At 44.8% G+C, this 26,347-nt stretch overlaps 1 protein-coding gene across 3 annotated transcripts in view; it reads right to left on the reverse strand.

Annotated features, from left to right (window-relative positions):
* LOC132830470 (inactive tyrosine-protein kinase 7-like) overlaps window positions 1-26,347 on the reverse strand; it is a 261,952-nt gene that overhangs the window by 58,343 nt on the left and 177,262 nt on the right. For all 3 annotated transcript variants that reach the window (XM_060848217.1, XM_060848226.1, XM_060848235.1), the window contains 4 exons: window positions 20,417-20,552; window positions 15,694-15,813; window positions 2,318-2,464; window positions 976-1,126 (listed from right to left, as the gene is read on the reverse strand). In XM_060848217.1, the coding sequence (XP_060704200.1) occupies window positions 976-1,126; window positions 2,318-2,464; window positions 15,694-15,813; window positions 20,417-20,552 (554 nt within the window). The remainder of the gene's footprint in view (window positions 1-975; window positions 1,127-2,317; window positions 2,465-15,693; window positions 15,814-20,416; window positions 20,553-26,347) is intronic.

A 26,347-nucleotide genomic window follows, 5' to 3' on the forward strand; every position in this document is an offset into this window, starting at 1 on the left:
ATCAGCCATGATCTCATAATGGCAGAACAGACTCAATGGGCCCAGTAGCCTATGTCTTCTCATATGTCCAACGGTTCCATGAAACAATTCTTTAATATGTAAATATTCAGACACCAGGCCACAGCACCCACAGGCATACACATCAAACTCCACACATGGTTTATGCAGTTTACAATCACTAAAATACATCATAATAGGTGAAAGATTTCTGCAGACTTTAAAAGGCATGGGTTTAGTTCCTGTCTGAATGGAGGTTTTAAATTAAACTGAATGTAAGTTCAACTTAGTAAATAAGATGCTGGACAAAAAAAGTATATACAAGTTTGATTGAAGATCAGTTGTAATATGCCCATAATATTTTAATGGTCAGAATGTTCTTCACAAGAAGAAATAACCACCTAGAGGTAAAAACACAAACCTATAGAACTTTACTCCATCCTCAGGAGGAGGAAAAATAAGTAAAAAGTGCAACACTGTTTTATGGTACTTGTAATACATAATACCACAAAAGGTAAAGCCAGCAACCACAATTCAACAGTTATTTTCATATTTCAAGAATGCTGTTGGGAATGGTGAAACATGGATTCAAATATTTCCCAGCCAAATTTAAAGTCAATTCTTCGGTTCTTTCCTCACTTTCAAACAGACTTAAAGACTGTTCCAAGACTGTAGGGAGTAACTGAACTCCATGTTATAATATAACAATGAACTATGGATGCTGAAGATCTGAAACGAAAACAGGAATTTAGAGAAACTCAGCAGGTCTGGCAGCATCTATAGAGAGAAAGCACAGTTAACATTTCGAGTCCTGTGAGCCCTCTTCAGAGCCGTTCTGAAGGGTCACTGGACTTGAAACATTAGCTCTACTTATTCTCTACAGTTTCTGTGGAGCATGCTGAATTTCTCTTACAATCTCTGTTTTTGTTTCATGTTAATATTGCCTAACAGTAGTTTAACAGGAAAGTCACCTCATACCTCTGCGTGCCCTTGCTGGATTCCAGGATCTTCTCCTTTACTGTCCAATGAATATTAGGCTGTGGTTCCCCAATAGCTTGACAATTTAGCACTGCAATATATCCCTGGTATACAGTAGTATTCTCGGGCTCCATCTTGAATGTTGGCAAAACTAGGGGGGAAGATACAGATTTTAAAAAATGCATAAAAACAATGTTTCCTGAGAAAAAAATTCTAAACTTAAATATAGGGCGGCACGGTGGCACAGTGGTTAGCACTGCTGCCTCACAGCGCCAGGGACCTGGGTTCAATTCCCGCCTCAGGCGACTGACTGTGTGGAGTTTGCACATTCTCCCCGTGTCTGCGTGGGTTTCCTCCGGGTGCTCCGGTTTCCTCCCACAGTCCAAAGATGTCCCGGTCAGGTGAATTGGCCATGCTAAATTGCCCGTAGTGTAAGGTAAGGGGTATGTGTAGGGGTATGGGTGGGTTGCGCTTCGGCGGGTCGGTGTGGACTTGTTGGGCCGAAGGGCCTGTTTCCACACTGTAAGTAATCTAAAAAAATATCAAAAGGAAACATTTCAGATGAAATGAACTATTTATTTTCTTCTTTGTGCTTTCTGCCAGCTGCAAGTATTCCCAAGTCTGTTAGAATTGCTTGGATAGGAGGTAGATGTAAGGGTGTATGTCAACTGCTACCAATCACTAAACACTTAGGACATTATATTTGTCTTATTACTGTGGTCACTCCACAAGCAGCAGAAGCCAAAGTCAGACATGTATTCTCAGCTTCAAGTAAATGCTGCCTGAAGAGTCATATCTTCTAGTAAGCAACCCACATCATTATTTTACCAAATGCTTGTGAATGATTGGTACATTTACATCAAGAGAAGATTGCAACAGAAACTAGAGTAAGATTTCATTCCATTCTATCCTAGTATTTGCAGATTTTAGTCACATACCACATGTCCACATGGAGGACCAATAAAGATTGAAGTCAAGATTGTCTAAACACAATTTTTATTTCAGACCATGAGAGGCAGCAGATTGCAGAATGGACCACAGTAAAAGTTAGACAATGTGCCACTTTTGTCTTTCGTTATTTCCTGAGTTTTACTTCTGAAACATAATGCAACTTTTAATAGTTATTCCCATATTTTGAGCAAAGATTTTGCAGATGTCAATGCATTTAAATTTGACAAATTTTTTGAGGTAAAATAGCTCCATTCTTCAAGGACTGCATTAGAGATGAAGATTATGATAAAGGAATTGCACTGGGGTTTAAAGATCACCACAGCTAGTATGACTTGTAGTTAAATTGGTTGATCAAAATTAACAGGTAGTTTACTGGCAGAAACTGTCTTACCTGCAACAATAAGACGCACCGGTGCCTTGATTTCCCCTTGACTATTTGATGCAATACAGACGTAGTGTCCAGCATCACTTTTGGTCACTTTGGTAAAATGCAATAATCCAGCTTCTTGCCGAACGTGAGGGGATATCGGACTTCCATCTGTGTGGACAGATATACCAGTTTGAGCTATGACATAAGTCGTTATGCAGCCAAATTAAACACAGAAAGCAGCTGCTGAAATTAAACTTTTCTTTTTATATTTAGTTTTTCTGATGATACAGTTTATCGCACAAAAAGATAACCCACTGGAAACTAAAGCAACAAAAAAATTTCAAGGAACAGCACCAAAGGCCTAGGTGATTGCATGATGAGTATTACAGTTGTCTTTTTCTTCCTGCTGTTAAGGCAGCAATTTAACAAAGAATTTAATTACTCTTCGAATAGATAGAGGAATAGCAAAGAAAATGCAGTTCTGTCAAAAGGAAAACCAGTATTGTGTCGTACCCACATGTATACCCTCTGGAACAATCACATTTTTCCTGTAATAAGGTGACCAAAACTGCAGGTCTCACTAGCTTTAACATACAATTCTACTAACCACTCCTAATTTCACATTCCAAAGTTGATCAACAGAAAGTATCCTGTAGACTTCCTAAACACCTTATCACTGGTCACAGAACTGTCAGAGATGTGGAAACATGTACTCCTAGGTACTGTTGTCCCTCAATGTTTCTCAGAATGCCACAATTTACTGTGGCTTCATTTGCCCTGCAGGACAAACTCTTCTACCAACTATTAGCATTTTATCTTTCTGCTGACCTATATTCGGATTCACTTGGGACTTTCCCGCTGATCCCAAAAACTTTGAGATTGTTGTCCCAGAGTGTAGTATAGGACCACTTCAAAAGCCTTACCGGATGAAAATGCCTGCAGACACCCCAAAAATGCTTGCATGCACATTACCCTGGCCTGTAATCACTCATACCTATTGTGCTTATTTGGGTGTCACCACATTTCTGTGGCCGAAAACGATACTCCCGGACAGTATATTGTCTCCCAGGTGCTTTGGTAAAGGAGGTTACCAATCGGCTGCAAAGCATTGTAAAAGGGGAGGGCGAACAGCCAGTTGTCGTGGTGCATATAGGCACCGATGATGCAAGTTAAAAAATGAGATGAGGTCCTTAAGGGAGAATTCAGGGAGCTAGGAGAGAAGTTAAAAAGGAGGACTCAAAGATAGTGATCTTGGGATTGCTACCAGTGCCACGTGCTAGCCAGGGTAGAAATGAAAGAATAGGCAGGATGAACACGTGGCTTGAGGGATGATGTAGAAGGGAGAGGTTCAGATTTGTTGGACATTGGGACTGGTTTTAGAGATGGTGGCACTATAACAAACTTATATGCTCTACACCTGAACCAGACTGGAACTAATATCCTTGGGGAAGTTTTTGCTACTACTGTTGGGGAGGGTTTAAACCAATGTAGCAGCAGGCTGGGAACCAGAAGAGAAGGTTAGTAGACAGTGAGGTGGAAATTAAAGACTGTAAGGATCATGAAGTTAGCATTACCAAGGAAAAGAGAGAGCAGATGAACGCAAAAGAACTAGTGGTCTGAAGTGCATATACTTTAATGCAAGGAGTATAGTGGGTAAGGCAGATAAACTTAGGGCTTGGATTGGTGCCTGGGAGAATGATGTTATTGCAATCACTGGTCAGGGATGATATCATGGCTGTACTAAAGGAGGACACTATGGAGGGCTTGAGCAGTGAGGCATTACGGGTAGAGCTGAGAAATAAGAAAGGTGCAGTTACATTGTTGGGGATGGATACAAGCCTCCCAACAGTGATCATGAGGTAGAAGAACAAATAGATAAACAGATTATGGAAAGATGTAGAGGCAACAAGGTGGTGGTGATGGGAGATTTTAATTTTCCCAACATTGACGGGATACACTTAGTATCAGAGGCCTGGATGGGGCAGAATTTGTAAGGAACGTCCAGAAATGTTTTCTAGAGCAGTATGTCAATAGTCCAACAAGCGAAGGGGCCGTATTGGATCTGGTATTGGGGAATGAGCCAGGCCAGGTAGTAGAAGTTGCAGTGGGGGATTTCTTTGGGAATAGTGACCACAATTCTTTAAGTTTTAGAATACTCGTAGACAAAGATGAGAGTGGTCTTAAGGCACGAGTACTAAACTGGGCCAAGGCCAATTATATCAAAATTAGGCAGGAGCTGGGAAATGTGGATTGGACACAGCTTTTGAAGGGAAGTCCACATTTGATATGTAGGAGGCTTTCAAAGATAGGTTAAAGATGGTGCAGGATAGGCATGTAACTTTGAAAACAAGGGATAGGAAAGGCAAGATTCCTGGATGACAGGAGAAATTGTGCGGCTAGCCAAGAGGAAAAGGGAAGCATACATAAGGTCCAGGCACCTAAGAACAGAACGGGCCTTGGAAGAATATCGGGAGAGTAGGACTAATCTTAAAAGGGGTCACAAGATAACTTTAACGAGCAGAATTAAGCAGAATCCCAAGGCCTTTTGTTCTTATATAAGAAGCAAGAGGGTAATCAGAGAAAGGGTTGGTCCACTAAAGGAAAAGGAAAGAAGGTTGTGTGTCGAACCTGAGAAAATGGGTGAGATTCTCAATGATTACTTTGCATCAGTGTTCACTGAGGAGAGGGACTTGATGAATGTTGAGATTAGAGATAAAAGTTTGTTTACTCTGGATCACGATTATGTACGGAGGGAAGATATGTTCGATAGGTTAAAGAATATTAAGGTGGACAACTCAGCAGGACGAGATGAGATCTATCCCAGGTTGCTGAAGGAGGCGAAAGAGGAAATAGCTGGGGCTCTGACAGATATCTTTGGAATATCCTTAAACACAGGTGGTAGAGGCAGGCATGGTAGATTCAGTTAAGGTGTGTCTGGACAGATGCATGAGTAATTGGGGAGCAGAGGGATACAGATACTTAGGAATTCAGCAATAAGATTAGACAGTGGATTTGGATTGGCACAGGCTTGGAGGGCTGAAGAGTCTGTTCCTGGGCTGTAACTTTTCTTTGTTCTTTGTTCTTTATTGGCAAGGCTGTTTCTCAAAGTATGCAAGCACAAAACCTCTCATGTGCAATGTGAATCTTTTGGGAGGGTCAAGATACATATTCTTATTAAAATTCAAGAAGGTGAAATCAAAAAAGGAGGGGTGGGGCTGAGAGTTAAATGGGATGGTGTGGAGCTGGGGGAGGGTGAAGGTAGCTGAGAATGCATTAGGTATATGAAGCTGGGGGAGAAGATGATATGCCAGAGAGGAGGGTGGAGCGGATAGATGGGAAAGACAATGGACAGGTCAAGAGGGCGGTGCTGAGTTGGAGGCTTGGGACTGGGATAAGGTAGTGGGAGGGGAAAGGAGGAAACTGGTGAAATCTACATTAATCCCATGTGGTTGCAGGGTCCCAATGCGGGAGATGAGGCATTCTTCCACCAGGCTTCGAGTGGTTAGGATTTGGCAATGGAGACGGTCAAGGACCTGCGTGTCCTAGGGAGAGTGGGAGGGCGAGTTGAAGTGTTCAGCCGCAGGGCGGTGGGCTTTGTTGTGCGGGTGTTCCAGAGATGTTCAATGAAATGACCTGTGAGTTGGCAGACTGTCTCCCCGATGTAGAGGAGACCATATCAGGGACAACAAGGACACAACACTCCCGATCCTCACCTTCCATCCCATCAACCTCCGGATTCATAGCATCATCCTCCGTCACTTTCACCACCTATAAACTGACCCCACCGCTAGGGACATATTTCCCTCCCCACAACTATCAGCGTTTTGGAGAGACCATTCCCTCCGCGACTCCCTTGTCAGATCCACGCCTCCCAGGACCTTCCCCTGCCACCACAGGAAATGCAAAGTCTGCGCCCATACCTCCCCCCTCACCTCCGTCCAAGGATCCTTCCACATCCAACAGAAATTTAACCTGTACCTCCACTAATGTCATCTACTGTATCCACTGCACCCGATCTGGTCTCTTCTACATCAAGGAGACAGGATGCCAACTTGCAAATCATTTCAGAGAACATCTCTGGGACCCCTACACCAATCAACCCCACCACCCCATGGCTGAACACTTCAACTCCCCCTCCCACTCCACAAAAGACGTGCAGGTCCTGGGCCTTCTCCATTGCCAAACCCTAACCATCCGACCCTGGATGAAGAAGGCCTCAGCTTCCGTCTTGGGACCCTGCAACCACACAGGATTAATGTGGATTTCATCAGTTTCCTAATTTTCCCTCCACCTACCTTATTCTAGTCCCAAGCCACCAACTCAGCCCCACCCCCTCCCATTTATCTCTCAGGACTGCCATCTTGATCTGTCCATTGGCTTTCCCATCTAACCGCTCCACCCTCCTCTCTGATCGATCACCTTCGCCCCCACCTTCATCTACCTCTTACATTCTCAGCTACCTTCCCCAGCCCCACCCCCTCCCATTTATCTCTCAGCACCCCCAGCCCACAAGCCTCATTCCTGATGAAAGGATTATGCCTGAAATGTCGATTTCTCTGCTCCTCGTATTCTGCCTGACCTGCTGTGCTTTTCCAGCACCCCACTCTCGCCTCTGATCTCCAGCATTTGCAGTCCTCACTTTCTCCTAATACAGGACTTAGACTTGTGGGTGTTGGGTAATTGACATGGAGAAGAGTAATCACATGTTGAAATTGTTAAGTATTTAGGATATGGACCACTTTATTGAGGAGTCACAAATGTTCAATGTTTAGTGCCAACTATTACTGAAGATCCCACTTCAAACCTTATGATAGAGGGAGGTCATTTATGAAATAGCTGAAGATAGTTGGGCCAAGGCCACTACTCTGAGAAACACCTACTGAGATGAGAGATGAGATAGCTGACCTCCAATAACCACGACCATATTCCTCCGTGCTAGGTAGAAGCCCAACCAGTGGGCCAGTGTCCCCTGATTTCCATCGACTCCTGTTTTGTTAGGCCTCCTCTATGCCATATACTATCATATGGTTTTGATGTCAAGGGCAATCACTCTCACCTCCATTCTGGAGATTTTGACCAAGATATAATGAGGTCAGGATGAGCAGAATAGCCCTTGCAGAACCCAAAGTGGTGTAGCAAATTATTGTTAAGCAAGTACTATTGAAAGCATTGTTGATAACACTTTTCATCCAGTGTAATTGGCCAGGTTGGATTTGTCCTGCTCTTTATGTACAGGATCAGTTTGGTTCGGTGCTCAAGTCTTCAGTACTATTGCCAGAATGTTGTCAGAGCCATTAGCCTTTGTAGTATTCAGTGTATCCAATCATTTTTTGACCTTAATGGAGTAATTCAATATGTTGAATGTGGCATCTCTGACGTTGAGGATCTTTGAAGGAAGCTGAGACGAATCATCTACTCAGCGCTTCTGGCTTAGAGTCATAGAGATGTACAATATGGAAACAGACCCTTCAGTCCAACTTCTCCATGCCGACCAAATATCCCAACCTAATCTAGTCCCACCTGCCAGCACCCGGCCCATATCCCTCCAAACCCTTCCTATTCATATACCCATCCAAATGCCTCTTAAATGTTGCAATTGTACTAGCCTCCACCACTTCCTCTGTTAGGTCATTCCATACCCGTACCACCCTCTGTGTGAAAAAGTTGCCCCTTAGGTCTCTTTCATAACTTTCCCCTCTCACCCTAAACCTATGCCCTCTAGTTCTGGACTCCCCCACACAAGGAAAAAGACTTTGTCTCTTTATCCTATCCATGCCCCTCATGATTTTGTAAACCTCTATTACGTCACCCCTCAGTCTCCGATACTTAAGAGTGTTGTGAATGCTTCAGTCTTATCTTTTACACTAATATATTGGTCTCCCCTATTCTGGAAGATGGGGATATTTCTGAATTGTCCTCCACAAACCTCTTGCTTGCTTGTTGCATCTGTATGCTAACTTCCAATGACTAATGAACAAGGACAGAGGTCCTTTTGACTATTAACACTTCCAAATCTCTCACCATTTTAGTAATACACCATACTCCTGCACCTCCTACTGAAGTTGACATGTACTTGTCAACCATTATACATTTGGTCTGCCATGTTCTTGCCCAGTCATTCAGTTTGTCCAAATCTCATTAGTGTCTCTTTGCACTGTGAAGACATTTTTTTTGTACATGGACTATGAACTGGAAATGGGAAAACCTACTGCTTTAAACCAGAGAAACGGTAAGGAAAACAGACTCCCAAGTCTGTGTTGCAGCTATCTACAGTCTTTGCTGAAAATGTGTTGCTGGAAAAGCGCAGCAGGTCAGGCAGCATCCAAAGGGCAGGAGAATCGATGTTTCGGGCGCATGAGTCCTTCTTCAGGAATGAGGAGAGATGAACTGTTCAACCTCCTCGTGGGAGCACGAAGCAGCGCCGATACAGTCACCATGATACCATGAGGAGGTTGAACAGTTCATCCACTTTACCAACACCTTCCACCCTGACCTCAAATTTACCTGGACCATCTCAGACTCCTCCCTCCTCTTCCTAGACCTCTCCATTTCCATCTTGGGCGACCGAATCAACACGGACATTTACTATAAACAGACCGACTCCCACAGCTACTTAGACTACACCTCCTCCCACCCTGCCCTCTGTAAAAACGCTATCCCATATTCCCAATTCCTTCGTCTCCACCGCATCTGCTCCCAGGAGGACCAGTTCCAATACTGAACAACCCAGATGGCCTCCTTCTTCAAAGACCACAATTTCCCCCCAGATGTGATCGACGATGCTCCCCACCGCATCTCCTCCACTTCCCGCTCCTCTGCCCTTGAGCCCCGCCCCTCCAATCGCCACCAGGACAGAACCCCACTGGTCCTCACCTACCACCCCATAACCTCCATATACATCATATCATCCGTCGTCATTTCCGTCACCTCCAAACGGACCCCACCACCAGAGATATATTTCCTTCCCCTCCCCTGTCAACGTTCCGAAAAGACCACTCCCTCTGTGATTCCCTTGTCAGGTCCACACCCCCCACCAACCCAACCTCCACTGCCATCATCTTACCCTGCAACTGCAAGAAATGCAAAACTTGTGCCCACACCTCCCCCCTTACTTCCCTCCAAGGCCCCATGGGATCCTTCCATATCCACCACAAAATCACCTGTACCTCCACACACATCATTTACTGCACCTCTGGGACTCCCAGACCAACCAACCCAACCACCCTGTGGCTCAACACTTCAACTCACCCTCCCACTCCATCAAGGACATGCAGGTCCTTGGACTCCTCCATCGCCAGACCATAGCAACATGACGGCTGGAAGAAGAGCGCCTCATCTTCCGCCTAGGAACCCTCCAACCACAAGGGATGAACTCAGATTTCTCCAGTTTCCTCATTTCCCCTCCCCCACCTTGTCTCAGTCCCAACCCTCGAACTCAGCACCACCTTTGTAACCTGCAATCTTCTTCCTGACCTGCCCGCCCCCACCCCCACTCTGGCCTATCACCCTCACCTTAACTTTCTTCTACCTATCGCATTTCCAACGTCCCTCCTCCAATTCCTTCCTCCTACCTTTTATCTTAGCCTGCTTGGCACACTCTCCTCATTCCTGAAGGGCTCATGCCTGAAACATCGATTCGCCTGCTCCTTGGATGCTGCCTGACCTGCTGCGCTTTTCCAGCAACACATTTTCAGCTCTGATCTCCAGCATCTGCAGTCCTCACTTTCTCTTATCTACAGTCTTTCCCAAGTTAAATAATATTTATCTCTTCCATTCCTACTGCCTTTCAACTGGAATCCCTGCTAGGATTTTCTCCTACTTCTTTAGAAGAATGATAGCAGACTTGAAATGTGAACTAAGTTTCTCCTGCCAAACTTGCTGAGCTTCTCCAGCATTTTCTCTTATTTCAGATTTCTAACATCCAAAGTATTTTGCTCCTATTAAAACATATGTAAGAAGATGCTTACCGTTTTAAAAGCAAGTTATTGGAAGCCATTGAGAGTTGTATTTACAACATTTTATTCAAGCAGCAAGGCATCATTTCAGGCAGAATAGCATCAGTTAGCATTCTAGCCTCAGTGGTAGGGAAGCCATTGAAGAAAATAGTGATGGAAAAAATTAATCTCTGTTTAGAGATACAAGATTTGATCAGCTTATTGAGCACCGTTTTGTCAGAGGGAGGTCAAGCCTATCAAATCTGGAGGACTTTTGAGAGGTGAAAACCAAGTGTTTGGATGAGGGCAGGGCAGTTGATGTAATTATTTCAGATTTTGCAAGGCCTTTAACAAGGTCACACATGGGAAACTAAACAAAGTAAAACTTCACAGGATCCAAGGAAATTAACAAGATGGATCCAAAATTGGCTTAGGTGACAGGAGTCAAAGATGAAAATGTGAGAAGGATAATAAGTGATAACATGAAGATTGGCTGCATGGTTGACAGTGAGGAGGAAGATATTAAGTTCCAGCACGATAGAAACAGATTGGTTAGATGGGCAGTTCAATGACAGATGGAAATTAACTGATAAGTGAGTTGTGGTGCACTTTAGAAGAAGGAACAAGACAAGGAAATACTCAATGAATGGCAAAGGAAGCTCAGAGGAACAGAGAGATCTTGGGGTGTTAACCTGTTGAAGGTGGCAAGACAAGTTAACAGCATACTTAAGGTGGCATACAAGGCACTTAGCTTTGTCAACTAGGCAAAAGTGAGGACTGCAGATGCTGGAAATCTGATGAAGGGCTTTTGCCTGAAACGTCGATTTTCCTGCTCCTCGGATGCTGACCTGCTGTGCTTTTCCAGCACCACTCTAATTTAGATTTAGCTTTGTCGGTTGAGGTGTAGATTATAAAAACCGAGAGTTGTTGGGGGTGCGGGGTAGCAGTGAAGAGAAGATTCACCACATTGTTGCCTGCGATGGAGCTTTTTCAGCTATGGAGAGAGACTGCATAAGCCTGGGTTGCTTCCTTTGGAGCAGAGAAGGTAGAGAGAGGACCTGATGGAAGTTTATAAGATTAGGAGAGCCTTGGATGGTAAATACAATACAGCTGTTACCCCTAGTCAAAAGGTTAATAACAAGGCAGAATCATTTTAAAGTGAAAGGTAGGAAGTTTAGAAGGCATTTGAGAAAAACTCTTCACCCAGAGGATGGTGAGGACCTAGAATGCACTGCCTGGGAAGATAGTTGAGGCAGGAAACATCACAGCCTTTAAAAAGTACTTCGATGAGCACTTGAAGTGTCACAACATGCAAGGCCATGGGTCTAGTGTGGGAAAGTGGAGCTAGTGTAGGTAATAGTGCTCTTCTGTATTGTTTGATTCTATGACCTATGAGTCCAGGGCAATTTCACCCAGACATAATATTCAAACTGGGTTCTCAATTGGGACCCGGGAGGACTCAGCATTGTAACAACAACAACCTGACTGGTTCCTGGGCAGGTGGCTACAGCCTTGGGAGTGGACAATGTAGCAGAAACAGCCAGCTTGTGAAGAGAAAGCATTGGTTTCTCTTTTTCTGCCTTCTGTGTGGAGAAGTAAAAAGAACTCCTAGTAGCTACCTACTCTGCACTTTGGCAGGAAGAATACAAGAGCTGAACGTTACTTAAATTGGTAAAGACTGCAGAGAGCTACAATGGAGGGATTTGGGAATCCTCAGGAAATGCTAGCATCCAAGTTCAACAGGCAATACAGAAGGCAAATGAACTGGCTGCCTTTATTCCAAAGGGTTTGGAGTACTAAAATAAGAAGGTCTTGCCATAATGATACAAGACACCAGTCTAACCACCACTGAAATATCTCCTTATCTATTGAAAGGTATCTTAGCACTGGAGGTAGTTGAGAAAAGGACCACTGGTTTCATTGTGTGTGTGGATGGATTTACATATGTGGAGAGGTTGCATAGATGGGCTTGTACCCACTGGAGTTTAGATGAATAAGGGGAGAACTTATCGAAACAAGATTCTTGACGGGATGATTTACAGGTACATGTGGAGAGGTTGATTCCCCTACTCGAATAGTATAGATCCAGAAGGTATAATGAGGAGAAATTTGTTCCCATAAAGGGTTGGCAATCTATGGAATTTTTTGCCTGTTGCGGTTGGTTTAAGTATATGATTTTTAAACAGTAAGGGAATCAAGGGTTTTGGAGATATGGCAGTAAAGTTGACAATTATCAAGTCAACTTATTGAATGACAGAGCATGCCCAATGTATCAAATGGCCTACTCCTGCTCTTACATCTTATGATCTATTCTCCCTCACTCTTCTAATGAACATTGTTCTCTCTGCAAATTCCCAACTGAAAAGAAAAAGGGAAAAACACTTTTGAGGGACTAAAACATAAATTCTCAAACAATGAAAGACAGGGTCAATGTATCTACAACTTTATACTATCAGCAAAGAATGTGAAGGAATCGAAAGAAAACAACCAATCCGTGATTTGGATTGGTGCCAGACCATGCTTATTGACTTTTAAATCACCTCCCACACCCATAATACTTATGACTTGTCTCGTCTCTTTCCACAAGACCCCATAAGCTGTAGGAACAGAAGCCATTCAGACCATCAAGACAGGAAATGAGATCACAGCTGATCGGATTTAACTTTCAATTCCGCTTTCCTGTCTTGTCCCCATAACCCTCCATTCCCTCGCTGATTAAATACCTGTCTCAGTCTTGGAACATACTTTGTAGCCCAGCCTCAACAGCCCTTTGTGGTAAAGAATTCGACAGATTAACTGCCATCTGAGAAGAAATTCTCCTCATCTGTCCTAAACGTATGACCCTTTATCCTGCAATTATGCCTTCTGGTCGTAGACTCTCCCACAGGGGTAAACAACCTACCAAGTTCTCTAAGAACCTTGAGTTTTCAACTGGGTTACTATTGAATCTATCCCAACTCTGTCATCTTATACTAGTTAGTATATTAGCATGGATAGACAATTGGTTCTCTTTAATACCAGTAATTCTTAAGTAGTCATATTACCTTAACAAATTATTTTAGAAAGTCAAATCGTATTACATGCACTGCTTCCCTTTGATCTATCCTACTTGCTACCTCCTCAAAATAACTAATAAATTTGTATAACATGATTTCCTTGTCCTGGAACATGACCCTGAGGAACCCAAGGAGACCTTTGTGGAACAGTGGTGGTGTTGGCCCAAGTCCAAGTCCTATCTATTCAGAGGTATGCCGTAACATCGCTGAACATGCTGATTAGAAGAAAACACATATCTCCACAAACATCTGCAGTTATATCCTGGAGCCGAGATGACTGACCTCCAACAACCACAGTCATCTCCCTCTGTCCTAGGTATAACTCCAACCGGCAGGAAGATTTCCCCAAGCTCCTCGATGCCATGGTATCAAGGGCAGTAATTCTAAGATCACTTCTGGAGTTGAAGAGTGTGGTGCTGGAAAAGCATAGCCGGTCTGGCAACATCCGAGGAGCAGGAGAATCGACATTTCAGGCATGATACCTTCATCAGGAACGAGGCTTCTGGGCCGTGGAGGCTGAGAGATAAATGGGAGGGGAGTGGGGCTGGGGGAAGTTAGCTGAGAGTGTGATAGTTAGGTGAAGGCGGGGGTGAAGGTGATAGTTCGGAGACCTCTGGAGGTCAACCCTTTTGATCAATGTCTGAACCAATGCTGCAATGAGGTCAGGGGCTTGTGACTCCAGTAAAACACAAATTCAGCATCACTGAGTGGGTTATTACTATTCAAGTGCTGTCAGAGAGCACTGTTGATGATCTCTTCCAACACTTTAGGGTTAAAAGGTGACAATTGGCTAGGTTGGATTTGCATATTTGTGTGTGTACAGGACTTATCTGTCAATTTTCCATATTACTGGATAGATGCCAATGTTGTCGCTGGACAGGAACAGCTTGGCTAACAACATGGCAAGTTTTGGGGCACAGGCCTCCAGTACTATTGCCAGAATATCATCAGGACCAATGCTTTTGCAGCATTCAGTGACTCCAACTGAAGCAGAGATGAAGCAAAACCTGACAGTCATAATCACAGAATCAAAATTTATAAACCAACACCCATTCAAAGCCATCACCATCATGGTTATGTCCTGTCTCTCTAGCAGGAGATACCCAGCAGATGTGGTGACACAGTCATATACAGTGAGGGTCATGGGACAAAGGAACCTATTCATTACCATAAATACACCTTCCCTTCACCCCAACGTTGATGAATCAGTACTCTTGCAAGTTGAATATCAATTGGAGGAAACACCAGGGGTAGCAAGGGCACAGAATATACTCTGAATGGCAATTTTAATGTCTAACACCCAAGATGGCTCAGCAGCACCACTACTGACTGAACTAGTCAAGTCTTAAAGAAGGTAGTTTGAAGAATAGTTCTGCAACAGGTGGCAAGGAAACAATCAAGAAGGAAAAATAAACTTGACCTCAACCTAACTAATCAACTTGTTGCAAATGCATCTGTTCATGACAGTATTGGTATAAGTGAGCACTACATAATGCTTGTGGAGAAGAAGAATAACACATTCACAAAGAGGATACCCTCCATCATGTGTAATATTTCCAATATGCTAAGTGGGACTGATTTTAACCAGATGTAGCTAACAATTAGAAAACCCTGAGGTGCTGTAGACCATCAGCAACAGAAATGTACTCAAACACAATCTATAACTTCAAAACCTGGCAGTTTCCCCACTCTAACATTGCCATCAAACCATAGATCAACTCTGGTTTAATGAATAATGCAGGAAAGCATGATCAGTGGCAATACCAGGCATAACCAAAAATGAAGTGTCAACATGGTGAGGCTAGTCATGAAACAGCTCTCCTAATTTTGGCACTAGCTCCCAGATATTAACAAGGAGGACTTGGCAGGATGGACTGGGTTGACCGAGTTGTTGGCATTTTTGGTCAATGCCAGGTGGTCTGTCTGGTTTCATTTTTCTGATGACCTTTTAGCAACTTGATACAACTAAGTGGTTTGCTAGGCTACTTCAGAAGCAGTTAAGAGTCAGCCACACTTTTGTGGATCTGGAGTCAGAGATCTGTTCAACTAAGGATGCCAGCTTTCGCTCCCTAAAGAACATTCGTGAATCAGATTAGTTTCTACATTAATCACTTGGTCATCATAAGACTAAATAGCTCTGAAGAAGGGTCACTGTTTGTATTGTTCATAAACTTGGCTGTAATGTACTTGGTACCTTCATCCAAGTCATTCATATAGATTGGCTTACTCTTGTTCCAATTTCTTATAATAGAGGATAATGATCTTTTATTGCCACTCTATGTCCTAGCCACACTATTTAATAAAGAATTGAAAAGACCAGAAATATGAAGATTATACTGGAATTCGTTTGATATGCATTTTGCAGCACTAATAAAGAGATCAGATTTGAAGTAATAAAAATTCTCACCGCCTTTGCTCCATTTGATGACTGGTTTCTCACGGCCAGTGGCAGAGCACTGGATCGTCATATCCTTATTCAATTCCATACACTGCGGTGACTGTGGAGGTGGTGTGAACTTAAGCTTCTCTATAAAATGTAACAAGAGTTACAAGTTTTGGGTGGTTCAATGTGTAACATTTCTGATGACAACATGAGATAGAAATAGTTTAGGATTAGACACTGGATACATTGCTCCAAGATGGAATGAGAAAAGACGGCACTGAAATTAACTTGCATTAGTTAGTATCACACGCTCATTCAGCGACTTGGTGGGGCAAGTCTATGTTATGCAGAATTAAATCATGTGGACTAGATTTGAAATCTCTACCAACTGTTTCCAGGCATGTAAGATTTCAGATTCTGGAACAGACTTCAGAGTCCTCGAGGGTTACTATGGGTTAGAGAGAACATATACACTGTGGTAAAGATTTGAATGTTACAGTCAAAGATGTTGGAGGCAACAAGCTTTTTGGCAGAAGAGAGGCAGAGGCACACTTAATGAGCAGTTCTAAAAGTAGGACAGTACGATATTGGGGTCCATGTAGATAAATCAAAAGATGGATTTCATAAACAGAAATGTGGAGTACAAAAGCAAGGAGGTTATGCAAATACTTTCATGAAACAATGGCATGGCCACAGCTAGAATACTGCATCCAGATCTGCCATTTCACACTTTAGAAAAAGTGAGGGGGCCCTCTTGAAGAGGCAATTAGACACAAACATTTACATCACAGAAGCAATCATCTGTCCCATCATGCTTGTGCTGATGAATCAAGATCTGGCTCCACAAGATCATTTTCCTCTTTTTTGCAATGCATGTGAATATCTAAATACTGCTTAAATATGACAAGAGGTTGTGACTCAAACAATATTTTCAGACATTAAGTTCCAGACTCTCACCACCCTCTGAATGTAAAAGATTTCTCAACTCTACTCTTAATCTTCTATCTCTTATCTTAAATCTATCTGCCCTGATTATTGACCGTTCGACTCATGGACAAAGTGCCTTCTTTCCACATAGTCCGGACCTTCTATCCCAGGTAGCGTCGTGGTAAATCTCCTCCACAACCCTTTAAATGCAATCACCTTTTTCCTATAATATGGCTATCGTTCATTGAAGATTTATCAGCTTAATTCCTGGGAATGGCAGGACTGACATGAGGACCAGTTGAATCAGTTAGGGTTATATTTGCTGGAGTTCAGAAGAATGGTGGTCGTTCTCAAGAAACCCATAAAATTCCAACAGGACTAGACAGGGTAGTTGCAGGAAGGATGCTGCCTATGGCAAGGGAGCCCAGTACCAAGGGGACAGTCTGAGGATACAAAGTAAACCATTGAGGACTGAGATGAATCTTCACCCAAAAATTGGTGAGCCTATGGAATTCAATACCACAAAGTGATCAAGGCCAAAATATAGCATGATTTTAAGAAGGACTTGGATATAGCACTTGGGGCTAAAGGGATAAAAGAAAATGAGAGCAGGCTATTCAGTTGGATGATCAGCCATGATCCTAATGAACAGTGAAGCAAGCTTGAAGGACCAAATAGCCTACTCCTACTCCTATTCTTCAAGTTTCTAAATCTAACCAAACCTCTCCATGAGGATTTTGGTATAGTTATACTTTAGATGTAACAGTCCAACAGGTTCAGTTCCCATTCCCAGAAACAGCCCAATGCCTCATGAAACTAAAGCTCCCCTTTGTGCATCATCTCTCTCGTCACATGTTCATCAGCTCTCTCTCTTTTTATTCCTATGCTTACTGTTGCATGGCACGGGGAATAATCTGGAGAAAAACTGTTGAAGCCTTGCCTTTTGATTTCCTGCATGATTCCCTAAAATCACCTTGCAGGAGCTAGTGTTTGCGTTTTTCATGTTATTAATCAGAATATGGACCACAAACTGATCGCTCACCCTCCCTCTTCAGAATGCCCTGCAGCCATTCATTGACTCTGCCACCGGGGACTGTCTGCTCCACTCTCAAATGGATTCCACTACTATGGTTCAATACTTCGTCCTCAAGGTGTCCCCACCTCAGCAGTTGGATTACCAAGATTGGTCCCACACTGGCCTCCACAGAGAAGCTGTCAAGCTCAATATTTTCAAAAGTCAATAAAAAGTTTGCAAGGCAGATGAATTTGGAGGATTCCCTCACTAACTGCCTAGTCCTTTTCTTAAATCTAATAATCAACTATTCCATCTCTACCTGCACTTCTACAAGCTGTGGGATGACCACATCCTGAAACTTATTAACCACAAGCCATCATGACCCCAGTTGCCACTCACAATGACATAGCCAGAGGCTCCTCCTGCGCACACAGTCATCCAGACTATCAGGAGTCCAAAGATTTTCCCCACATAGTGCAGGATGTGTAAACCATTGGCCTGACAGTTACACTCTTCCAATTAATTATAGAGTCATAGAAGTGTTATGAAAATCAGTGGACACAGACTGAGGGTTCTGGGTAAGGGATGCAGAGAGAATGTGAACAAGAATCCTTTTAAAATTCAATGTCCCCAATGACCTTGCTTCCACAACTGATGGCAACGCACTCCATGCTCTCACAACTCTCTGTGTAAATAACCCGCCTCTGACATCCCCTCTATACTTTCCTCCAACCAGCTTAAAACTATGATCCCTCGTGTTAGTCATTTCTGCCCTGGGAAATAGAGTCAATAGCCAGAGACTATCTATGCCTCTCATTATCTTGTATACCTCAATTAGGTCCCCTCTCCTCCTCCTTTTCTCCAATGAAAAAAATCCGAGCTCAGTCAACCTCTCTTCATAAGATACGCCCGCCAGTCCAGGCAGCATCCTGATAAACCTCCTCCGAACCCTCTCCAAACCATCCATATCTTTCCTATAATAGAGCGACCAGAACTGGACGCAGTATTTCAAGTGCGGTCTAACCAAAGTTTTATAGAGCTGCAACAAGATCTCACGACTCTTAAACTCAATCCCCCTGATAATGAAAGCCAAAACACCATATGCTTTCTTAACAACCCTGTCCACTAGGGCAGCCATTTTAAGGGATCTATGTACCTGCACACCAAGATCCCTCTGTTCATCAAAACTGCCATGAATCCTATCCTTAATCCTGTACTTAGCTTTCAAATTCGACCTTCCAAAATGCATCACCTCGCATTTATCCAGGTTGAACTCCATCTGTCACCTCTCAGCCCATCTCTGCATCCTGTCAATGTCCTGCTGCAGCCGACAACAGCCCTCTATACTGTCAACGACATCTCCAATCTTTGTGTCGTCTGCAAACTTGCTGACCCATCCTTCAATCCCCTCATCCAAGTCATTAATAAAAATTACAAACAGTAGAGGCCCAAGGACAGAGCCCTGTGGAACACCACTCACCACAGACTTCCAGGCAGAATATTTTCCTTCTACTACCACTCGCCGTCTTCTGTTGGCCAGCCAATTCTATATCCAGACAGCTAAGTTCCCCTTTATCCCATTCTTCCTGACCTTCTGAATGAGCCTACCAAGGGAACCTTATCAGATGCCTTGCTGAAGTCCTATTCACCACATCCACAGCTCGACTCTCATCAACTTTTCTAGTCACATCCTCAAAGAACTCGATAAGGTTTGTGAGGCATGACCTGCCCCTCACAAAGCCGTGTTGACTGCATTTGATCAAGCCATGCTCTTCCAGATGGTCATAAATCCTATCCCTCAGAATCCTTTCTAACACCTTGCAGACGACAGATGTGAGACTTACTGGTCTGTAATTGCCAGGGATTTCCCTATTTCCTTTCTTGAAGAGAGGAATTACATTTGCCTCTCTCCAGTCCTCAGGTATGACTCCAGTGGAGAGCAAGGATGCAAAGATCTTTGCAAGTGGCAAAGCAATTGCATTTCTCATTTCCCAAAGCAGCCGAGGACAAATCTGGTCCGGGCCTGACAACTTGTCAATTTTAATGCTTGACAAAATTTTCAGCACATCAGCTTCCTCTATCTCTATCCATTCCAGCATGCACACCTGCTCTTCAAGGGTTTCATTCACTACAAAGTTTGTTTCTTTCGTAAAGACAGAAGCAAAAAACTCACTTAGGGCTTCCCCTACCTCCACACGCAAATTCCCTGTGCTATCCCTGATCGGCCCTACTCTTTCTTTGACCATTCTCTTATTCCTCACATAATGGCAAAAAACCCAACTGCTACTTTGGTACTGAAAAAGATTTCGCAGAATCTCAGTATGTTTTCTTCTGATGGTTGGAAATCATGTCTATCTTCATGTAATGAGAGAGTCAAACAAGGCGTCCAGGCTTCCTCAAGTTTGCTCCAAGAAGCACTGGCAGCAAAGAATGCATCAAAAGTCTCAGTAAAGTATCAGACATATTTCTGAAGACTTCAAAAGCTTGAAATGTTAGCTAGCACCAGTCAGAGTCACAGTCATATCACATGGAAATCCTGCAGTTCAACCAGTGCAAGCTCAACATAATCCCAAACTAAACTAGTCCCACCTGCCTGCTCCTGGTTCATTACAAATACTTAACTGATAACAATTTTAGAGTGTTTGGGACAGAGAAAATACATCTTTGCAAAATATGAGCAAACAAAATTGGGCAACCAGCTCTGGGTAGGCTAGGTGATACTGGGGATTACCTTGTACTACTCAATTCATGTTCCAAATGAAATGGTCAAACATAAATCAAGTTAGAATGAACACTTGCACTAACCTAAGACTTGGACACGTGCACCTTCTTCAATGTATCCTGCTGAGGTCCTGCTCTGACATTTGTATACAGTTCCATCATACACCTCCACATTATTAATACGCAGAGTTCCATTGTCAAACTCCTCAAATCGACTGTCCTGTAAATTAACCAAGACAATGAAAAGATACAGAAATTTAAGCAAGTCTGCTAACACAAAACAACTGGTTCACAAATATAGCTTCTGACATGCTCGTTAAAAACAACAGCTTAGCTCAACTGGTGGACGAACATAACAGCTTCCTTCAGGAAGCAGGCATTTTCTACTACAGAGACACAGTAAGAGACAAAAAGAGTTTGCAATTGGTCAAATAAAGAACATTTCTTCCCCTCAAATAACTTCAGACAAGAATTATAATTTAAGAAATGGGTTTTGGCAGCTTGGGTAAAAAAAATAGTTACTGCTTGCACATTAACACGTGATATGGAAGCAATTTGTTTGCATGCAGACAATGTTATAGCTGCAACTGTTTTATTATTCAAAAGACAGACATTTTGGTGAAGCTCTTCATCTTGTACTCATCAGAACTAATATAAAATGTCAATTTTCAAATATCACAACAGTTCATCGTATAGGAGAAAAGAGTGCTGAGTGGTTGGCAAGTTGACCGATTGGGGCAGCATGGTGGTTCAGTGGTTAGCACTGCTGTCTCACTGGGACCCGGGTTCAATTCCAGCCTTGGGCGACTGTCTGAATGGAGTGTGCACATTCTCCCAGTATCTGCGTGTGTTTTCTCTGGGTGCTCCGGTTTCCCCCCACAATCCAAAGGTGTTCAGGTTAGGTGAATTGGCCATGCTGAATTGCCCACAGTGTTCAGGGATGTGTAGGTAAGGAGCATTGATCTGGGGTAAATATAGGGTAGGGTTACTCTTCAGAGGGTCAGTGTGGACTTGTTGGGCCAAAGGGCCTGTTTCCACACTGTAGGGGTTCTAAGATTGCCAATTTTACCACAAAGAACATATTCCCCAAACTCCCAGGTAATTCATAAATGGCACAAAATGTGAACATATTCCTTTGGCTTGCAAATGTTCCTAGATATCATTGTACATTGCTTTGAACAAGCATAAATAGGCCACATTACAAGGTAGAGCAAATATCTTATATTTCATTAGTATAGCTATTAGTATTTCCAGGATTATTCAGCAATTTCTACTCAGTTATGGACTACAGCTAACAGAAGACTTTTAGCTTTGGGTTTTGTAAGTCCAGACTGGTCAAGAACAGTTTATACTCTGCCTCTTCCATGCAGGAAGCTGGCTGTGATTGTTGGAAGTCAGTCATCTCAGCTCCAGGACACCACCACTAGGAGGTCCTGAGGGTCTTGCCCTATGCCAAAACATTTTTAAATGATTCATCCGCATCATAAAGTCAGCATTGGGGATGCTTGCTGATGATTGTGCAATGCACAGCACCATTCATGACTCCTTAGATGCTGAAGCAGCTCATGTCTGAATGCAGCAAGACAGCATCCAGCTTTGTGTTGACAAGAAGCATGCAACAGCAATGCCACACAAATGCCAGGAAATGACTATCTCTAAATAAAAGACTGTCTGACCATTGCCCCATGACATACAATGGCATTACCAACATCAAATCCCTAACTTTCAACATCCTAGGTATTACTATTGACCAGAAACTGAAATGGGCTTGCCATATAAATAATGAAGAGTCTGAAGAAAGGTCATTGGACTTGAAACATTAAATCTACTCTCTCTTCACAGATGCTGCCAAAACTGTTGAGTTTCTCCAGTAATTTATGTTTTCATTTCAGATCTTCAGCATCTGCAGTTCTTTGTTTTAGGTTTGTGAATCTGTTGAATTCTTTACTGTGGAGGGCTGCTGAGGCTGGGTCATAATGTATATTCAATGTTGAGAAAGTTGGATTTTTAAATCAGTAAATGGACCAAGGATTATGGGGATATGGTGGAAAAATGGAGTTGAGAATCATCAGATCAGACATGGTATGACTGAACAAGGGACCAGACTTGACAAGCTGCATTGCCTACTTCTGTTCCGATGTCCTATGATTTTATCTTCAGGCTAACAGTATTATCTCGCAATCTCATAAACTACTTCCCTTCATCTGCTGCAATTTTTTAACTTGTTTGTCTTGTGCATTTTTGTGTATTAAATGAATATTATAATTGTTACAATTTATCAGATGATGCAATGCTCCAGAAATGCTAGCCATTGCATCACTATCAACATCTATTGTGATGGGATTTGAACCCATTGCCTAAACCATTAGCATACATCTCTGGACTGGTCATTACTACTGCAGCGCCCATTAAAATCAATGTTATACAACTCACACAATCTGTTGAAAGTAAAATTAAATCAAATGATTATTTTTCAACCGGCACAGGCAACATGTTGAATGATCGGTGTTTAAATTTTCTGCATATCTATAAGTGGGTTCGGGTTAATTGGTTTTACTGGCAGTATCAAAAGTGTGGTGCTGGCAAAGCATAGCAGGTCAGATAACATCCAAGGAGCAGGAGAGTTGATGTGTCAAGCATAAGCTCTTCATCAAGGGGGAGCGCGTGCGAGAGAGAAGGAGCACGAGAGCAAGAGTGCAGGCGCAAGAGCGAGCGGATGCGAGAGCAAGCGCAAGAGCGAGAGAGAGCGGGCGCAAGAGGGGGCACAAGAGGGGGCGTGAGAGCGAGAGAGCGGGTGCAAGAGCGAGGGTGCGAGAGAGGGCCGGCGCGAGAGCGAGCTGGTGCAAGAACAAGAGAGTGGGCACGCGAAAGAGCAGACAAGAGAGAACGGGCATGAGAGAGGGCACGCGAGATAGAGAGGGCGCACACAAGGGTGAGCAAGAGAGAGAGAGGGCACATTTGAGAGGGAGAAAATGTGCGTGAGAGAGAACGTGTGTGCCTGTGTGTGCGTGAGTGAGAGATGTGGAGGAGGTGCTGAGAGATAAGTAGGAGGGTGGGAGTGGGGCTGTGAGGTAGGTATCTTGGAATGCGACAGATAGATGAAGATGGGGACCCAAGGGTGGAGCGGATAGGTGGGAAGGAAGATGAACACACAGGACAGTTCAAGAGGGTGGTGCTGAGTTGAAGGGTTGGATCTGGAATAAGGTGGAGGGAGGGGAGATGAGGAAGCTGGTGAAATCCACATTGATCCAGTGGTTGGAGTGTACCAAGGAGGAAGGTTGGGTGTCCTTCCTCCAGTTGCAAATGTGTTGCTGGTCAAAGCACAGCAGGTTAGGCAGCATCTCAGGAATAGAGAATTCGACGTTTCGAGCATAAGCCCTTCATCAGGAATAAGAGAGAGAGAGCCAAGCAGGCTGAGATAAAAGGTAGGGAGGAGGGGCGATGGAGGTGGGATAGGTGGAAGGAGGTCAAGGTGAAGGTGATAGGCCGGAGTGGGGTGGGGGCGGAGAGGTCAGGAAGAGGATTGCAGGTTAGGAGGGCGGTGCTGAGTTGAGGGAACCGACTGAGACAAGGTGGGGGGAGGGGAAATGAGGAAGCTGGAGAAATCTGAATTCATACCTTGTGGTTGGAGGGTTCCCAGGCGGAAGATGAGGCGCTCCTCCTCCAGCCGTCGTGTAGTTGTGTTCTGCCGGTGGAGGAGTCCAAGGACCTGCATGTCCTCGGTGGAGTGGGAGGGGGAGTTAAAGTGTTGAGCCACGGGGTGATTGGGTTGGTTGGTTCGGGCGGCCCAGAGGTGTTCTCTGAAGCGTTCCGCAAGTAAGCGGCCTGTCTCACCAATATAGAGGAGGCCACATCGGGTGCAGCGGATGCAATAGATGATGTGTGTGGAGGTACAGGTGAACTTGTGGCGGATATGGAAGGATCCCTTGGGGCCTTGGAGGGAAGTGAGTGTGGAGGTGTGGGCGCAAGTTTTACATTTCCTGCGGTTGCAGGGGAAGGTGCCGGGGGTGGAGGTTGGGTTGGTGGGGGGTGTGGATCTGACAAGGGAGTCACGAAGGGAGTGGTCCTTGCGGAACGCTGATAGGGGAGGGGAGGGAAATATATCCTTGGTGGTGGGGTCCGTTTGGAGGTGGCGGAAATGGCGGCGGATAATACGTTGTATGCGCAGGTTGGTGGGGTGGTAGGTGAGAACCAGTGGGGTTCTGTCTTGGTGGCGGTTGGAGGAGCGGGGCTCAAGGGCGGAGGAGCGGGAAGTGGAGGAGATGCGGTGGAGGGCATCGTCGATCACGTCTGGGGGGAATCTGCGGTCCTTGAAGAAGGAGGCCATCTGGGCTGTGCGGTGTTGGAATTGGTCCTCCTGGGAGCAGATGCGGCGGAGACGAAGGAATTGGGAATATGGGATGGCGTTTTTACAGGGGGCAGGGTGGGAGGAGGTGTAGTCCAGGTAGCTGTGGGAGTCAGTCGGTTTATAATAGATGTCTGTGTTGAGTCGGTCGCCCGAGATAGAAATGGAAAGGTCTAGGAAGGGGAGGGAGGAGTCTGAGACAGTCCAGGTGAATTTCAGGTCGGGATGGAAGGTGTTAGTAAAGTTGATGAACTGTTCAACCTCCTCGTGGGAGCACGAGGCAGCGCCGATACAGTCATCGATGTAGCGGAGGAAAAGGTGGGGGGTGGTGCCAGTGTAGTTGCGGAAGATGGACTGTTCCACATATCCTACGAAGAGGCAGGCATAGCTGGGGCCCATGCGGGTGCCCATGGCAACTCCTTTAGTTTGGAGGAAGTGGGAGGATTGAAAAGAGAAGTTATTCAGGGTGAGGACCAGTTCAGTCAGTCGAAGGAGGGTGTCAGTGGAAGGGTACTGGTTGGTGCGGCGGGAAAGGAAGAAGCGGAGCGCTTTGAGTCCTTCGTGATGGGGGATGGAGGTGTACAGGGACTGGATGTCCATAGTGAAAATAAGGCGTTGGGGACCGGGGAAGCGAAAATCCTGGAGGAGGTGGAGGGCGTGGGTGGTGTCCCGAACGTAGGTGGGGAGTTCTTGGACTAAAGAGGACAGGACCGTGTCGAGGTATTGGGAGATGAGTTCGGTGGGGCAGGAGCAGGCTGAGACAATGGGTCGGCCGGGGCAGGCAGGTTTGTGGATTTTGGGCAGGAGGTAGAAACGGGCGGTGCGGGGTTGTGGGACTATGAGGTTGGAGGCGGTGGATGGGAGATCCCCTGAGGTGATGAGGTCCTGGATGGTCTGGGAGATGATGGTTTGGTGGTGGGAGGTGGGGTCGTGGTCAAGGGGGCGATAAGAGGAGGCGTCCGCGAGCTGGCGTTTGGCTTCAGCGGTGTACAGGTCAGTGCGCCAAACTACCACCGCGCCTCCCTTGTCTGCGGGTTTGATGGTGAGGTTGGGATTGGAGCGGAGGGAGTGGAGGGCTGCACGTTCTGAGGGTGAGAGGTTGGAGTGGGTGAGAGGGGTGGACAGGTTGAGTCGGTTGATGTCACGGCGGCAGTTGGCTATAAAGAGGTCGAGGGCGGGTAGGAGGCCTGCACGGGGTGTCCAGGTGGATGGGGTGTGTTGGAGGCGGGAGAAGGGGTCGTCAGAGGGTGGGCGGGAGTCTTGGTTGTGAAAGTAGGCACGGAGGCGAAGGCGGCGGAAGAATTGTTCAATATCTCGCCGCGTGTTGAACTCATTAATCCGAGGGCGTAGGGGAACGAAGGTGAGGCCCCTGCTGAGGACTGATCTTTCATCCTCAGAGAGGGGAAGATCTGGAGGGATGGTGAGAGAGAGAGCCAAGCAGGCTGAGATAAAAGGTAGGGAGGAGGGACTAGGGGGAGGGGCGATGGAGATGGGATAGGTGGAAGGAGGTCAAGGTGAAGGTGATAGGCCGGAGTGGGGTGGGGGCGGAGAGGTCAGGAAGAGGATTGCAGGTTAGGAGGGCGGTGCTGAGTTGAGGGAACCGACTGAGACAAGGTGGGGGGAGGGGAAATGAGGAAGCTGGAGAAATCTGAATTCATACCTTGTGGTTG

Source organism: Hemiscyllium ocellatum, chromosome 3, assembly GCF_020745735.1.
Source record: "Hemiscyllium ocellatum isolate sHemOce1 chromosome 3, sHemOce1.pat.X.cur, whole genome shotgun sequence".
Taxonomy (NCBI): domain Eukaryota; kingdom Metazoa; phylum Chordata; class Chondrichthyes; order Orectolobiformes; family Hemiscylliidae; genus Hemiscyllium; species Hemiscyllium ocellatum.